The sequence below is a fragment of the Salpingoeca rosetta genome (genome assembly GCF_000188695.1).
Source record: "Salpingoeca rosetta unplaced genomic scaffold supercont1.29, whole genome shotgun sequence".
Classification (NCBI taxonomy): Eukaryota; class Choanoflagellata; order Craspedida; family Salpingoecidae; genus Salpingoeca; species Salpingoeca rosetta.
In genome coordinates this window covers 390,905-407,622 of record NW_004754905.1, presented here as the reverse complement: position 1 = coordinate 407,622, position 16,718 = coordinate 390,905, and the positions used below count along the sequence as shown (strand labels likewise).

General features: G+C 57.1%; 4 protein-coding genes across 4 annotated transcripts in view; 2 read left to right on the top strand and 2 right to left on the bottom strand.

The window, feature by feature from the left end:
* Positions 1–554: 554 nt before the first annotated feature.
* PTSG_09183 (uncharacterized protein) lies at positions 555–1,351 on the top strand (the record flags this gene model as incomplete). The annotated part of the gene is made up of 2 exons (XM_004989378.1): positions 555–1,144; positions 1,282–1,351. The coding sequence occupies 2 exons, from the start codon at positions 555–557 to the stop codon at positions 1,349–1,351; spliced, it is 660 nt and encodes a 219-aa protein (XP_004989435.1).
* A 1,664-nt stretch (positions 1,352–3,015) lies between these two features.
* Positions 3,016–9,319, bottom strand: PTSG_12841 (uncharacterized protein). The gene is made up of 19 exons (XM_004989377.1): positions 9,239–9,319; positions 8,964–9,034; positions 8,738–8,812; positions 8,451–8,555; positions 8,110–8,239; positions 7,724–7,891; positions 7,470–7,544; positions 7,094–7,170; positions 6,767–6,864; positions 6,333–6,457; positions 5,912–6,035; positions 5,476–5,568; positions 5,225–5,306; positions 4,805–4,994; positions 4,507–4,571; positions 4,077–4,167; positions 3,782–3,828; positions 3,527–3,612; positions 3,016–3,297 (listed from the first exon to the last, which is right to left on the bottom strand). The coding sequence occupies exons 1-19, from the start codon at positions 9,294–9,296 to the stop codon at positions 3,195–3,197; spliced, it is 1,863 nt and encodes a 620-aa protein (XP_004989434.1). The 5' UTR covers positions 9,297–9,319; the 3' UTR covers positions 3,016–3,194.
* A 453-nt stretch (positions 9,320–9,772) lies between these two features.
* On the top strand, positions 9,773–13,571 carry PTSG_09180 (uncharacterized protein). Its single transcript, XM_004989376.1, has 4 exons — positions 9,773–11,149; positions 11,385–11,724; positions 12,060–12,366; positions 12,600–13,571. Exons 1-4 carry the CDS (start codon positions 10,202–10,204, stop codon positions 12,733–12,735), a joined length of 1,731 nt encoding a protein of 576 aa, XP_004989433.1. The 5' UTR covers positions 9,773–10,201; the 3' UTR covers positions 12,736–13,571.
* The window catches only part of PTSG_12840 (uncharacterized protein), a gene marked incomplete at its 5' end in the record, with an annotated part of 14,010 nt that continues 10,861 nt past the window's right edge, over positions 13,570–16,718 (bottom strand). Inside the window, 2 exons of the mRNA XM_004989375.1 lie at positions 13,570–16,416; positions 16,655–16,718. The exon at positions 16,655–16,718 is cut by the window's right edge and continues 73 nt beyond it. Coding sequence (XP_004989432.1) covers positions 13,966–16,416; positions 16,655–16,718 — 2,515 coding nt within the window. The 3' untranslated portion in view covers positions 13,570–13,965. The remainder of the gene's footprint in view (positions 16,417–16,654) is intronic.

Genomic DNA, 16,718 nt, shown 5'->3' with positions numbered 1-16,718 from the left:
CTCACCACCTCGGAATCAGGCACAAACTCATCATCGTCCGTGTCCATCGTCGGTGATGGTGGTTGAAAATTTTTATTTTGCCGACGATTTGCACGAAAGATGCAACTTGACAGCGGTTGCTTGGGGCGTGTGCGTCACCCTTGCACCCCAAACCAGCGCAGATGCATGTGCAAGGCCGGCGTGGTGCTGCCGGGCAGCTTTCAAACGACTCAAATCCAACCACAAACGAGAAAAATAAAACCCTACCATTTCGTGTGTCGGGCACTATCACATCACACCGGGCAACAACAACAAGCCTTGCTCTGGCCTGTCCTATCCTGTCAACCGCAACACACACTGTGTGTGACTTCGTGAGAGTGACTGTGACTGTGAGTGTGCAGGTCTCTTGGTTGCATTTGTTGTGTGTTTCTTTGCCTCTCTGTCTCCGTCTCCCTGTCTGTCCCCGCCTCTCCGCCACCCCCTGTCACTTCCGCCACTCTCTTCTTCATGGACTCCAGGTTGCCACTGCCACACGCGATTCCAGTGAGCAGCACTGTGGAAACAAGGGTGGCACCATGGTGCTGACCAAGTCCAAAGCTGGCAGCGACAGCGCTCCGCGGCGTGCGTCTGAGCCGTCACAATCACCACAATCACCACCACCACTTATGAACATCCGCGATTGGCTGGAAACCCAGCGGACCAAGTATGGCAGGCGCTTCCGCATCCTCGCACGGCTGCCGCGAAACCACCCAAGCCCGGAGAAGGATCTGCCGACGCGTCGTCTCCGCAACCTCATCCTCGAATTTGTGCGCAACAACCCAAGATGGGCTCATCAGCAGCGGCACGCCAACAAGGCGGCCTCCGCACCCGACGAGCAGCAACAGCAGCAGCAGGACGGGGAAGAAGCAGCAGTTGAGCAGCAGCAGCAGCAGCAGCAGCAAGCAGATGAGCAGGTGCTAGCAGCCAGCGACTGTGTCATGGAGGCAAAGTGCACGGCCGATTCAAACCCAACCCCAAACCCAGAAAAGCGTCGCAAGCGGGCCACCTCCACGTCGTCATCGTGCTCCTCCACACTCTCGCAGGCGTCTTCACTCGGCTCTCCTGTTGACGCGCCCCACTCACCAACAGCTGTGGAAGCCACCGCAGCCAAAGCAGGGGGCCATGCGTCTGTGATTCCAGACATCGCTTCAATCACAGCCTCAATGCAAGGTGACCATGCAGACGCACCACATCGTGAACTGGGCGCTGCTCCATCACCACCATCACACCACCAAACAACTGCGCATTCACCTTCGACAGCAGCGTCACCAACGTCCACAACGACAGCGCCAACGTCCACAACGGCAGCACCTACCAATATGAAGCCGTGTGACGATGTTAAGTCAATGGGGACTGCAATCACAACTGCAGCTGAGATTTTGGCACAAGGGGTGACTCAGACCGAGACCGCGTCAAGTACCGCTGTTGTCAGTGGCCTCACGAGCACGGCTGACACGCGCCCTTCGTCCCTTGCCCCAGCATCACCGCATGCCAAGGAGGCACCATCGCCATCTACACCAGCAACACCACCAGCAGCATCAGCAACAACGCCAGCAACAGCAGCAGGAACGGCAACAGCAGCGATGGGGAAACCAGATTGTGGTAAGGCACATGTTCCACCCATCTCTGCCGGCGCAATGCTGCTGCGTAAGCATGCACATGCACGCATGCGTGCAGGCAGATGCGGGATGGCCGCTGATGCACCTCGCACGCTCCCCGTCACACCGCGAGGGCAACACGTGCGCGGTGGCGGCGTTGGTCTTGGTGGTGGCAGGGGTCGTGGTGTTGTGGTGCGGCGTGGAAGAGGTGGTGGTGTTGGCGGGGGTGTGGCAAGAGGTGGTGGTGTTGACTGGGGTGGTGTGGCACCAGCACCGATGAGCAGCAAGTCGTTTGGTGCCCACCCGCCAGCGGCAGATCCAGCCGCCACAGCCGCCACACGCTTACTCGCTGCCATTGCGCAGGCCAAGGCAGCCACCAGGCGATCACACCCACATCACCACGGGCAAACACGGCATCAGCCAGCACAACAACAGCAGCATCAGCAGCAACAAGAACAAGACCACCATCATCAACACCGGCACAACGAACCTGGTGCTGGTGCTGGTGGTGCACTGCAAGTGTCAAAGTCATCAGCGACACCAACGACACCAACGCCACCCACGCCACCCAGGCCATCATCATCATCATCATCGTCGTCATCATCAGTGATTCCATCAACAGCAGCACCCACACCATCGTCACCGCTGTCCGCACCAATGGCGAAGAAGAACACGGAAACACCGATGACGAGAAAAACAGGAGCAAACCAGCCACCAATACCAGCAACGACGACAACGACAACAACAGCAACAGCAACAGCAACAGCACCTGCAACAACGCCACCACCTACAGCAGCGAAACTCATCACTCCATCGACGCCAAGGTGCGCATCTGCACAGCCGCCTTCACGCAACTTCAACGCCAGACCCGTAGCCATTACCCTCCCAGTGGCTCGTGGTGTTGGTGCTGCTGGCGGTGGCATGAGAGGTCGTGGTGTTGGTGCTGTTGGCGGTGGCATGAGAGGTCGTGGTGGTGGTGCTGTGCGCCATGCTGGGATGGGTGGCAGTGTTGGGATGGGACGTGGTCTCACCGCTGCCATGCCACGACCTGGGGTGTCGGTTGGCCGTGGCATGAGGGGTGGTCGCAACAAGCGGGGCGCTGTAGGATGGATACACACGCGCGCTCCGTGGCAAAAGCATGCGTTCGACACGCCCGTGCCCAGTGCACGCCAGCTTTCTTTTGGTCGGGGTGGCAGGCGTGGCGCCAAGTTTGCATGATGCTGTGGTGACGCTTCTTATGGACACAACGGAAGGTCATACGTGTGTGTGTGTGTTGTGTTGTGTGTTGTGTTGTGTGTTGTGTGCGTGCGCGCGCGTGTGTGTTGTGTTGTGTTGTGTGCGTGTTGTGTTGTGTGTGTTGTGTTGGATGTGTTGGGTTTTCCCTGTGCGCCTGGTTTTTGGCGTGATTGTAACCGTTCACTTGACCCACAAAGGAATTGCTTTCTAAGTTGCACCACAAGTAAACATCAAGGAAGCCACCAGCAACAGAGCAACAATCACAATGCAATGATAGTAGCCAGTGAACAACAATGAACGTGTTCTCATTGCACGGTGCGCCAGAAGCATGTGGTGTTGTGATTACTGCGCGTGCATGCGCTGTGTGACGGCGGCGTCGATGCGTTTCGCTTCCGTCCACCCGTCAAGATCAAGCGACGAGCGGCCATAGCTCAGCGACACGAGCCTGTGCCACATGAGCGCGTGGGGTGGTGGTGTGAGTGAAGTTGGTGGGACGTGGGTAGGCTAGTGGAGAGCGCGCGCACACACAGACACACACAGACACACACACACACACATACACAAACACAAACACAAACACACACACACACACACATACACAAACACAAACACAAACACACACACACACACACACACACACACACACACACTCACTCACACAGAGCATGCATCACCTTGCAATGCCGAGCAAGCGGTGGAGGGCGTCGGCGGTGATGGACGGATCCTCCTGCCGCATTGTTGAAAAGTCGGAGCTGATTGCCTGCACGCATTTACACACACGCGTGCATCAGATGGCATGCAAGCATCGCCGTGAGCACTGCTTATTGTCGGGAAGAGTAGAGGGTAAGCAAGAGCTCGTGTGTGTGTGTGTGTGTGTGTGTATGTGTGTGTGTGTGTTTGTATGTACGTGCGTTTTCGTGCATGCTCACCTCCTGCATCTCCTCGGCAATGGTGAACTCCGCGTGCTTGGCCAAATCTGATCAGCAGAGAGGGTGAGGTGCCGATCACATGTGGGGTTGTGAACGGGTGAGCCAACATGGGAATGAGCCGCTGCATCAGGTACACGCTGCCACCAGCCAAACAGACTACGAAGGGACCAACAACAAGACCGACAGCCACCATCAACGTCACCATCAACGCCACCATCAAGGGCAGCAGCGAACAAGAACACCATCATTCCGCGCGACCGTGCCCACTGCCAGCTGCCAACCAACTATGGCGTACCCAGGTATGCCCTAATGGCGTCTGTCTCGTCGTCTGTAAGCTGTGGCGCCGTCACGTCAGCAGTGGGCGCAATCGGCACTTTGGTCGACACCTGTTGTGTGTGTGTGTGGGTGTGGGTGGGGGGGGGTGTTGCGGAGGAGCGGGGGGGGGGGGAAAGTGTGGACAGGGGGTGAGATAGAGATGCAGACATGCATAGAAGACAGACAGACAGACATTTACAAGTCACAGAGGTACACAAATACACAGACACACACACACAGATGCACACACACACACACACACACAGACACAGACACAGACACACACAGACACACACACAAACACAAACATAGACACAGACACACACACAGACACAGACATAGACACACACGCACAGATACACACACGCACACACAGAACATTGAAAGCAAAGTGAGGAGTCATGACTGACCGGCAGCATGGATTTTCCTTCCGACAGAACGAGAAGCTGCACATCAATGTCAAACATGATGGACCCTGTCGTGACAGCGGGGGTTGTTGTAAGATGGAGGTAAGATGAGAGGGAGGATGTGGTTTGTAACATGCCACGTGTGACGTGTGTACGACGCTACTCATCAGTGCTGGCACACTAACAACAAAAGCCTGGAACACAGACACACACCCATACACACACACACATGCAGATACGCACAGACACAATCTCGTCCCGCCTACCCCACCACCTCACCCATTTACGTTCACCATCTCACCTGCGTGTTCGAATTCGAATGCCACCTGCTGCGTGTCCATGGCTGTCTTAAGGGCCATGAGATTCGCGATCCCACGCTCGTTCAGCTGTCCGGCCTCCATCGCCGTCTCGTTTAGAATGACGTGGGCGTGGCGCGGCAGCTGCAGGAATCCAGCGGACAATTTGTCCGTCGATCCACTCCGCTTTGGGTTCTGCATACGTGTTTGTGTGTGTGTGTGTTTGTTTGTTTGTTTGTTTGTTTGTTTGTTTGTTTGTTTGTTTGGTTTTTTTTGTGTGTTTGTTTGTTGTGTGCATGAATGTGTGTGTGTGTGCCGACGAGTTATGTTCATGAATGCATACCAACCACACCACCACCATCACCATCACCACCATCACCACCATCACCACCACCTCGAATCACGGCTCCGCCACCATCCCTGACCATGCTCATGGTGTTGAGGCTGCGCAGCGACATGTCCAGGAGATGGGAGCTCGTCGTGATTGTCGACAGGAACGCATCCAACCTGTGCATAGGGGTGGTGGCGGTGGTGGTGAAAGAGGTGGTTGTGAGCCAATGTGCCGCAAAGCGCAAGTGCACGCCAATAAAGAACACACACACACACACACACACAGCAGAGTAGGTACACGCTGTAACCCCGAAGCCAACCCGTTATTCCCCCCTCTCCACGTTACCGTGCTGGGAGGTCTGCGAGCGGGCCGGTGACACCAAAGAGGTTGAGTGGGAACTGCCCGAGCGTCATTGTGCCATCCGCTGTGCGGGTGTGGCTGCATGGCACCATGGTGGTGGTGGTGGTGGTGGTGGTGACAGCGGTGCAGGGCGTGTAGTTAGAGGTGAGAAGGGCACGGGTGAAGCAGAAAGAGAATGTTCACATATGTGCAGACAGACAGACGCACAGACAGACAGAAAGACATACACAGACACAGACACAGACACAGACACAGACACAGACACACGCACACAGAGACACACAGAGACACACACAGACACACGCACACACACACACACACACGCACACACAGACACACACACACACACACAGACACACAAACACACACAGACACACAGACAATCGCAAAATACGCAATCGCATCACGCAACAGCACGTACACGCGAGAGATGAGGTGGAGGAGGAGGAGCGTGGCAGTGAGGTCATCGCCGCCAACGAGAGCGAGCAGCGCCCGGTGCAGTGGCGGCCGCGCATCAACAGCGGCACCAGGCAGCGCCGTTGCCACTGGTGGCCTCGGAAGGAAGAGGGGAGGAGGAGGAGGTGATGTGGTGCCGTGATCGGTTGAGTTGAAACACGGATCAGGGTTGCAGGCAAGTTTACGTACACATACAGACACATTCATAGGCACAGATACAGATACAAACACACACACAGAGGCACGCACGTACACACACAGAGGCACGCACGTACACACACACGTACACACACGTACACACACGTACACACACACACACACACACACACACACACACACACACACACACACACACACACACACAAATCGCCTCTCCCCTGGCTGACCGTGATTGAGGTGCGCCAGCTGCGGTGGGATGAGCGGGTTGTGGTGCTGGATGGTGCGCATGTGTATGCAGTGGATGCGCGGCAGTACTGATGACGGCGGCAGCGGCTCAGCAAAGGCGCGCTCCCTGCACCACCCGCAGTCATGGTGCAGCGGGGACGTTGTGGTGTGGTCGGTTAATAATGTGGTCGGTTCATGGTGGTGAGGTGGTGTGAGATGATGGTGGCGGTGTGAGATGACGGGGGTGGTGTGGTTCTGAATGAATGTATGCTGTGCAAGTTGGCGGGGAGCCTTGATCAGACAATTCTTAAGGCTTGAGGTGTTGTCCCGGGAATTCGCGTACAACCGACACCAAAGTACCACCACAAATAGACGTACACGCACAAGCACAAGCACACACATCGCCGCGACCACCGCCGTCATGGTCTCAACTCACTCGTCTGTGAGGGCGGACGGCGGCGTTGGGTCGTTGACATACACGCCGATGACTTCCACCATCTCGTGCAGCTTCACACCGGGATCGTCCCCGTACACCTGTCAACACACGCGCACACGTACACATATGTGAACACTCATGACCATGTGCAGGCGTATACGAGCACATGTCAACATACACAGATGCACACATGTCAACATACGCAGGGCAATTCCACAATTCAACACGACGTACACGAATGCACGCGTGAACCACAACACCACACATACCACATATCATACACCATCATTGCCGCCACCACCGACATCATCACAATCATCACCACACCTTGAGCAGTGCTGGTGTTCGGTCGTCGGGAAGCGGAAGATTGTGCACGTGCTCATCCGCAACGCGCGCACCCGGGGCTGCGGTGGTGGTGGATGTGGTCAATGGTGGATGTGTGAGGAACACAGGTGGTGAATTAAGCAGCAGTGGTTCTTTTCTGCCGTTGTGCAATGCCGGACACGCACACAGACACACACACACACAAACACTAACACACACACACTAACACTCACACACAGACACACATTCACACCCACTCACACACAGACACAGACACACAGACACAGACACACATACACACACACACACACACACACACACCCACTCACACACAGACACACACACGGCGCCAGTGTAGGCTGCTCATGTCCCATCTTACCCTGTCCATGCTGCTGATGTGAATCACCATCGTCGTCGATGGTGGTCGCCGTCATGTCGCCCGCCCTCTTCTTCGCTGTCATCGTGGAGGACAATGATGATGGTGTCGAGCAATTGGTGGTGAGAACATTTGCGAATGACACGTTTGCACATGCGCACAAACAAACACAAACGAACATGAAGAGGTACACAAACAGACAAACACTCGTGCACACAGACACACACAAACACACTCTCACATACATGCATACACACCTGGAAACTGTTGCTGCTGCTGCTGCTCTGCATCCATCTCCATGCCTCGTCCGCGACCATCACCATCATCATCACCACCATCACCATCATCGTCGTCGTCGTCGTCGCCTTCATCCATGGTCGCTCGCTTGGTGGCACCGGGGCGCACCCGCTCCCCCGCCACACGCGCTGTGCGGGTGACGAGCACAGCAAGCATGGCGATGGTAGAGTATAGGGCGGAGGGGTGAGTGTGTAGTCGCTGATGCACACACTGTGAATGCACACACACAACATACACAACATACACAACATACACAACATGCACAACATACACAACATACACACCAGGCACACACAACATACACAACATACACACCACGCACACACACACACACACGCAAACAAACCTGTTTGAGGTGCGGATGCGGCGAGGTGCTGGCGGACCCACGTGTTCTCGGCGGGAATGGGCACGCAATGCAGTGTGTGGCGTGACTTGTACACGTTGTGCTGCGAGTCAAAGTCAATCTCCCAGTCCTCCTGAGTACGCACGGATGGAGAGAGAGAGAGAGAGAGTGTGTGTGTGTGTTGAGGGGGGGGGGGAGGAATTGATGAAGGGGTGATGAGGGAGGGTGTAATGCAGCACATAGTGCAGTACGCGCTACTGGCGTGTGAAACACGTGACAAGCGGCAGCAAGGATGCACCGCTGCACCAAGTTCTTCCTCCCCCCCCCCACACACACGCACACACCTTGGTGTTGGTCATATCACGATAGCGGCTGGTGTGGACGGCTGTTTCGCCCTGTGGCCCTCGCGTTGCGTACACGTCCAGATAGATCTCCGGATTGTGCGTGGCCTGTGTGTTGTGTGGCATGTTTGGGAAGCGTGAGTTTGGGGTACACATCGGCACCTGCGTCCAGTGGAGGCGAGGGTGCGCGTGCGAACACACAGCGCAGACAGAAAGGCAGACACACTCACTCACACAGACACAGACATAGACACAGACACACACACACACACTCACACACACACACACACTTGAATCATGCCACGGAAGCGGACGAGCGAGTTTGGTGGCAAGTACATGCGGTCCACATCGTGCAGTGAGGGAATCTGGAATGACAAAAAAAAACACAGTGAACACGAGGAGATGAGCTGAACGGAGAATGGGAATGCAGCGCCGTCACTTTGAGTATTCACACACACACACACAGATGCACACGCACGTGCACACGCACACACACACGTACGCGCAGAGATGTACCTGATCACGCGCGTCGATGACCTGCTGCATCAACTCATCTGGCAGCGAAAAGGAACCGGCAGGCGCTCCCGCTACAAAGCATAGCGTTGCAGAGGATGAGGCAGGCCATAAGTCAGCACACAATAGGAACACTGAAAGCACACATTCAAACACACACACACACAGACACATGCACGCACATGCACGCACATGCACACACATGCACACACACATGCACACACACACATGCACACACATGCCGCACAAACTCTTCTTCTGATATCCGCCTTGATTACCCTGCACAATTTCCACAAACGCTGCGTCGATGGCCTCAAGCGGACGCTTCACATCCATGCTGACTTAATTCAGTCGAGAAACAAAAAGAACTGAATACAGTCTCCCTTCATGCATGTACTGAAGTGGGTGGTCGCGACACGACAGACAGAAGTGTCAGGGTGGTCGCAGGGTGGTCGCGACACGACAGACAGAAGTGTCAGGGTGGTCGCAGGGTGGTCGCGACACGACAGACAGAAGTGTCAGGGTGGTCGCAGGGTGGTCGCGACACGACAGACAGAAGTGTCAGGGTGGTCGCAGGGTGGTCGCGACACGACAGACAGAAGTGTCAGGGTGGTCGCAGGGTGGTCGCGACACGACAGACAGAAGTGTCAGGGTGGTCGCAGGGTGGTCGCGACACGACAGACAGACGTGTCAGGGTGGTCGCAGGGTGGTCGCGACACGACAGACAGAAGTGTTCTGTTCGGTTGAATTATGTAATAAAATAATATAATACGGCGGTGATTCCATGCATATGTAAACAATCGTTCTTTTCAAAGCACGCGTGTTGTTGGATGCAGCTTGTCCGAGAAACACAACGCAAGAACAGCCCACGACGAACTGTTGCTGTGTTCGATGCTGTCGGTTGTGGTTCCCCCCTCATCCCTTCCACCTTCTCGTTCCACCTTCTTGTTCCATCCCTCCTTCACCCCACCAACGACAACAACAACAACAACACATATCGAAACAGCGGCAGCTACACGCACACACCATTGCTTCATCGTCCATCCAGCGAGCGTGAAGCAATCCATCAATCCATCAACCAACCAAACCATCAACCAACCAACCAACCACACACGACGTCCACACGCACACTCACACACAAGCGCACTCACATCACCACACGACGCGTGCACATACGTAAGAAAACAGTGACATTTTACACCGACACCCGCCTTCCCTCCCACCTTTGACCGGCAGCCACCATGTCTGGAGCAGGCAAGGGCGTCTTGGCCAAGGTCAAGGCGCTGCTGAGCAAGGCCAAGGTGGCATTTGCCAACGGCACCAACAGCTCAGCACCAAACGCCTCCACCGCTGCGGGAGCAAGCGCACCAACAGCAACGCCGACAGCGACCACCGCCGCCCTCGCCACAAACAACACACCGTCGTCCTCGTCGCCTCCCTCGCCCATCGCACATGACACGGTCCTCGCCTCTGTCACCGCGCCTAAGCCAACCATGAACTCAGCCGCGCTCGTCAAGGGCGGCACGGCAGCGCTCCCGCCCTCTCCACAGGCCACCCTCCACACCATCGCCGCAGCCACCAGTACCGCAACAGCAGCAGCAGCAGCGGCAGCAGCAACCTCATCTAACCATACCGTGCGTTCGGTGCTCATGCCTGGCAGCACCAGCACACAGCACCAGCAGCAACAACAACCCCAGCAACAGGATCAGTGGTTGTCTGGTGTCTCCGTCGATGATGACCTGGAGCACGCATCAACAGCACCCATGACAACTACAGGCGTGACAACGACAGGGGTTGATGATGGGGCGCCCGCCATGTTTGCACCGCCATCACAGGTCTGGCACAAGCCTACCATCCAGCATGACGGCGCCGCCGGCAGCACCCTTGCCCACTTCATGGGTGCTGCGCCACCGCCAGCGCGCCAGCACCCCGTCGATGCCAAGTTGGAGGAGGTGCAGAAGCAAGTGGAGGTGCCCAAGGAGCACCCTGCAGCGCGCAGTCCGTTTGCGGTGCTGCTGCGGGACGTGATGGCGGGCTCGTGCTCGGGCGTTGCCATCACGCTCGTCGGCCATCCGTTGGACACGGTCAAGACGCGGCTGCAGGCGCAGTCCACGCATCGCATGTACACGGGCACGCTCGACTGCATCAAGCAGACGCTCAAGAACGAGGGCGTCGCAGGCTTCTACAAGGTGCGCGCGTGCGTGTGTGGTCGTGTGTGGTCGTGTGTGTGTGTGCGTGTGTGTGTACGTATACTGGTGTCTACCGGCTGCGTTGCTGTTTGGGGGAGCACGTGACGACTGAAGCTGTTCATGCGCGTGTGCGTGCATGCGTGCGTGGATGCATGCATGGATCAGCACCATTTCCACGAGCGTTAACCACCCAGTGCCACCCACCATCACACTCGCACGCACGCGCTTTCTGCAGGGCGCTGCGTCGCCGCTGTGCATGTATGTGCTGTACTGCTCGGTGTACTATTCGTCGTACATCCAAGCGCGCCGGGTGTTTGGCATCCCGGACCGTTCAGTCCCCGCCCCGGCCCACCTTATGCTCGCCTCCTCCGCTGTTACCGGTATCTGCACATCGTTTGTTCGCACGCCCATGGACCTCCTCAAGACAAAGGCGCAGACGCTCCACTTTTCAACGGAAGCGACAGCACCAGCAGCGTCAGCATCGTCGTTGTCGTCGGGGGCTGCGTCGACGTCCTCGCATCCACGACACGTGGCCACATGTACAACTGCAGCAGAGGGCAAAGCCCGCGTCCCAGGTGTGTTTGCATGTTTGTGCGTGTCTGCATGTCTGCGTATGTTGTGTGTGTGTGTGTGTACGTGTGTGTGTGTGTGTGTGTGTGTGTGTGTGTGTGTGTCTGCGTGTGTTGTGTGTGCCTGCGTGTGCGTTGTGTTGATCCAACCTTTCGGTTTGCGCATGTCGGCTCCGCCTCGCACCACATCCCCCCCCTCACCTCACATCCCCCCCCCCTTCTGCTCTTCACCCGCTCACACACACACACACACACACACACACACACACACACACACACACACACACACACACACACACACACACACACACACACACACACACACACACACACACACGCAGGCACGCTGCGCATTGGCATTGAGATGACGCGGCAGTTTGGGCCCACCGCCCTCTTCCAAGGGTTTGTCCCCACGCTCGCCCGTCAGGTGGTGGGCGCATTCGCCTGGTTCTTCCCCTACGAGTATCTCAAGCAGCGCGTGGGTGACGGCCCTGCCTCTGTGTTCCTGTGCGGCGGGCTCGCGTCGTGGGTGTACTGGACGGCGGTGTATCCGATTGACTCGGTCAAGACGCGGATTCAGGCCGACACCGCCGACCCGGCCACCCGCCGGTATACGGGCTGGACGCAGTGCTTCAAGCACATGCTCAGGTGTGTAGGTGTGTGCATGTGTGTGTGTGCATGTGTGTGTGTGCGTGTGTGCATGTGTGTGTGTGTGCATGTGTTACATGGACGCCTGCGTCGCTGCGTACGGTCTCGCTTCCATGCAAACACCCAATGCCACCATGGCTACAGTCCACCCCTCACTTCCTTCCATCCACTCACGATTCCATCAACTTCACGCCCCTCCCTCCCTTCCTCCCTCACATCCTTGTGTTGTTCAGGTTTGAGGGCCCTCGCTCGTTCTTCGGCGGCTTTACGGCGTGCATGCTGCGCGCATTCCCCGCCAACGCCGTCGGTATCCTTGCATACGAGCTCGCGAGCAAGACCATCGACCAGCGCATCATAATGGAGTCGTGAAGTGTTGATGCATGGATATCTGACGTATGGATGATGTTGATTGAGGAGTAGCATGTATGATGAGGAATAGGCAACTTGCACACGTGTTGGCGTGCGTCAGGCCCTGCATTCGTGTATGCCCGCTGTGCATACATGCATGCTCGAAGCAAGGCATAGAAACACATGACGGTTTCAACCCGCTCCAGACTCCACTGCTGCTCCCCCTCCCCCCCCCCCCTCTCTCTCTCTGCACGACCCGTTCCCATGAATCACCCCAGGCCAATTCCTTTTAGCCAATGCCCCCTCCACACCCCTCCACTTCCGATCGCCTGCAAAGGCGTCTGTATTGAACCCCACTTTGTTCATTCATAGCTCGGCGTGTTTGTTTGCGCACGTTTTGAGGCTTTGCTTTTTGTTTCGTTGCTTCCTCCTCCCTTTGGTCCCCTAAGCTGACAACCCGACCCCTTTACAGTCTTGACTCGCCCTTGTAATCGAACATGCTGTGTTGCCATGTTGCCAAGTGCCACACTTTGACTCTTCCTTTTTTCTGTCGGATTTCGCAGCCGCATTCCGCTGTTTGTGGTGGTGGCATGCGCTCATTCCTGCGGCCGCCTGTTCATAGCCAGCGCGTTTGCTGTCATTGCGTTGCGTCCACTGTCTTACAACCCCTTCCCTTAACAACCCCCCCCCCTTCCTTTCCCCCTCTGTTCTAAACTCGTGGCTGTTCCTCTGCGTATGTCGCGTGTGCACCTTGTGTGCTCTATTTTATCACGTGCGCCGTGACTGCGTATTTCTTCCCCAACCACCGCTTGCATAAACACACACACACACCGATAAGCACACCAGCACGAACCCCCTGCGTGCATTTGTCTTGTCACTCGTTCATTCTTTCATTCAATTGTTGCATCAGCAACCGCCACCCCAAAGCTCTCACAAGGCTTGAACAAAGCGCGCACACAAATCATGCACGCACACGCGCAAAATCACTGGCCATCTATCATCACATCAACAACACCAACAATCACACACAAGTTAACATGCATGTACGCGTTCAAGACAGTCACACCTCGACACGCAGTGCCCTTCAAACGACACAAACAGATGAAGCTGCTCGATAACACCAACTGCTCGATAGCACCAACAAATCTCTCGCAACTCCAACATATACACACACGTGCACACAATTCGCACACACACATACATGCACACACACACATACACACACACACACATGCATGCACGCTGTCCCGCTTAAACAAAGGTTCCCTTGGAGGAGAGGGCAATGTGCTTGACCTTTTCGCTGCCTTGTCTGTACACCACGTGCCTGTCATCCCTCCTGTCGGCATCATCGTCGCCACTGCCACCACCGCTGCTGTCACCACACTCCACGTCACCACTCGCCGTCGCCTTGACGTCTTCCCCAGTCGCGGTGTTGTTGCTGCTGCTGGGGTTTCTGCTGTGTGCGGGCACAACACCGCCACACCGCGGCGTATCCAGACACATCTCTACTGTCGACGTGCTGTACCCGCTCGATCGCGCGACGCTCGCGTCAGACCCGCCACGCATCGCCATCACCAGCACGCGACCAGGCACCGCGGGCGGCGGTGATGCTGTTGTCGATGTCGTGTTCGTGGCGGTGGTGGTCGCTGGTGCCGTGGGAGAGGGTGATACTGCCTGTGATGACGAGGGCGGTGGCGACGGCGACGGTGCGTGTTCGTCAACGCTCGCATCCTCGTCCATGTCATCGCCACACCCCTGAGCACCATCACCGCCGCAGTTCTCACCACCGCAGTCATCACGGGCATCATGGATGCCCTCTGCATGTGTGGTGGTGAGGCCATTGTTGTGGGTGCCCGCCACCACTTCGCCCTCAATCACCGCTGTCGCTGCCAAGTGGTCGTCAACACCACCCGACACCTTTGCCGCCGACGCTCGCGACACAGCGGAGTTTGCAGATGAGGACAGTGCGGATGCGGAAGCTGATGACGACAACGACGACAACAGCAGGGCGGTTGTTGCTGTTGATGAGACCTGCCGATGCAGCGGCCTCGCCCGACGCGCGTGACGCAAACTATCACCACCATCCAATTCACCATCCATATCATCGTCATCACCATCATCGTCGTCATCGTCGTCGTCGTCATCGACATCAACGTCACCATGACTACCACCGCTGCCACTGGGATGATCGTGCTCGTCGTCGTGCTCGTGCAATGGGGGCGGCACCGCCAGCAGCGATTGGCGGCGCGTTGCTGGCGACGACTGCGACGTCGGAGTTGCGCTCATGTCCGGTGTTGGCGCCGTGACATAAGTCGTTGGGGGCGTTGTCTCTGGTCGCGGGCGCCGCCCCCTTCCGTCATCACTCCGCCCTGACGGCGACGAGATCAGCACGCCGCTGCCACGACGCCCCGCCCCCACGTGTCCAAACACATTCGCACGCGCCACCGGGGACGATGACACGGCCCCCGCCGCCCGCGACGCTGATTCGGATGCTGATGCTGACGACGGCTTGGCTGGTGGTGTGAATTCGCGAGAGAGCGGGCTTCCCTCGCGATACGGTCCAAGCTCAAGCGCATTCAGACTCGAACGGCGGCGCTGCTGTAGTTGGTGCTGTTGGTCAATGGGTGAAAACAACGCACCAGCAGTACCGCTCGTCGCTGTTGTCGTGGTGCCTGCGCTGGTGTTGGTGGTACCTCTGGCGAATGTCGGTGATTCAACCTCTGATGCTGGTGACAGTGACCCGATAGCATGCACGTTGCCATCGCGCCCGCTGCTGTGCACGGCAGCCGGTGACGCCGTGGGGTTCGTGTTCGTGTCGCCGTCCGCGTTGCTGCTGTTCACGGCGGTGCTATTGCTGCTGCTGACAGGGCTGTGGACGTCGCTCATCGCCACTGCGCGTCGGGCAACGTCAGATCGCGATCGCCGGCGAGACGACACATCATCAGCATCGCCATCAGCACTGTAAACAGCACCACTTGGCGCCCCGTCTGAACCGTGGGAACCCGCAGATGCAGGCTCGAGCGCAGCCGTGGCAGTAGCTGTGGCGTCTGTTGAGGGAGATAATGGTTGTGGTTCAGGGCCGTTGGGTGATGACAATGTTGCTGCTGCTGATGTTGTGACAGTGTGGATCGCATCGTCATCAGCAACACCAGCAGCTGTGTATGAAAATTCGATCACAGCTGCATCCCTTCCTTGGGCATCACCATCATCACCGCCGACACCACAATCATCGCCGCCACTCGTACCACCGATCAGTGATGCGATGGGCGTTGTGGCCGTTGCCGTTCGGTTGAAGCCCCGCGATCGCGCACGTGCATCCGAGAGTGTGACGTTGGACTTGGTGCGTACCATCGCTCCGCCGCTGCCACTTCGACCGCTATGGTCGCCGCCACCATTGGCACTGTTTCTGCTCGCTATCAGGGAGATGGAGGAAGCAGTGCCGCCCGTAACCGTCGCCATATCGACACCGCTGTAGCGGGAGTGCCGGGTACCGCGAAGCATGCCCGGCACGAGATGTCCAGACAGGTTGCGTGTCATGCGCGTGAGGCTGGCGGACGTGGAGTGGCTGGAGGGGTGGCCGGGGCTACTGGCTGCACTGCGGTGGCGCGGCACGGAGTGGTGGTGGTGGTGGTGTGTACGCATGGAGATGGACGGGTCTGGCACGCCCTGTTGAACAAGCTCATCCCTCACAAACGAGCACATCTGATCGCGAGGCAAAGTAAATCGAGATGCGGGGTGGAGAATGGGGTTGGAGTATGATGAGGAAGTGAGTCATGCAGCAAGCGTGTGCGTATGTGAGTGTAAATGGAGATACAAACATCATTCACCCTGATGGACTTGCGTCATCTTAACCACCATCGTCATCGTCATCGCCACCACCACCACCACCACCACCACCACCACCACCACCACCATCACCACCACCACCACCGCAGCGCACCGAGTTGAAGCGGCGACAGAGGTCCATGTACGCCGTCTTGAGGAGGAGGTACTGTGATGACGGC

Coding starts and splice junctions, on each gene's coding strand:
- PTSG_09180 (XM_004989376.1), top strand. CDS start 10,202: ATGTCTGGAGCAGGCAAGGGCGTCTTGGCCAAGGTCAAGGCGCTGCTG. Junction 11,150..11,384: donor GCGTCGCAGGCTTCTACAAG/GTGCGCGCGTGC, acceptor CGCTTTCTGCAG/GGCGCTGCGTCGCCGCTGTG. Junction 11,725..12,059: donor GGGCAAAGCCCGCGTCCCAG/GTGTGTTTGCAT, acceptor ACACACACGCAG/GCACGCTGCGCATTGGCATT.
- PTSG_12841 (XM_004989377.1), bottom strand. CDS start 9,296: ATGGATGTGAAGCGTCCGCTTGAGGCCATCGACGCAGCGTTTGTGGAA. Junction 8,813..8,963: donor TCATCGACGCGCGTGATCAG/GTACATCTCTGC, acceptor TTGTCATTCCAG/ATTCCCTCACTGCACGATGT. Junction 4,168..4,506: donor AAGGAAAATCCATGCTGCCG/GTCAGTCATGAC, acceptor CACACACAACAG/GTGTCGACCAAAGTGCCGAT.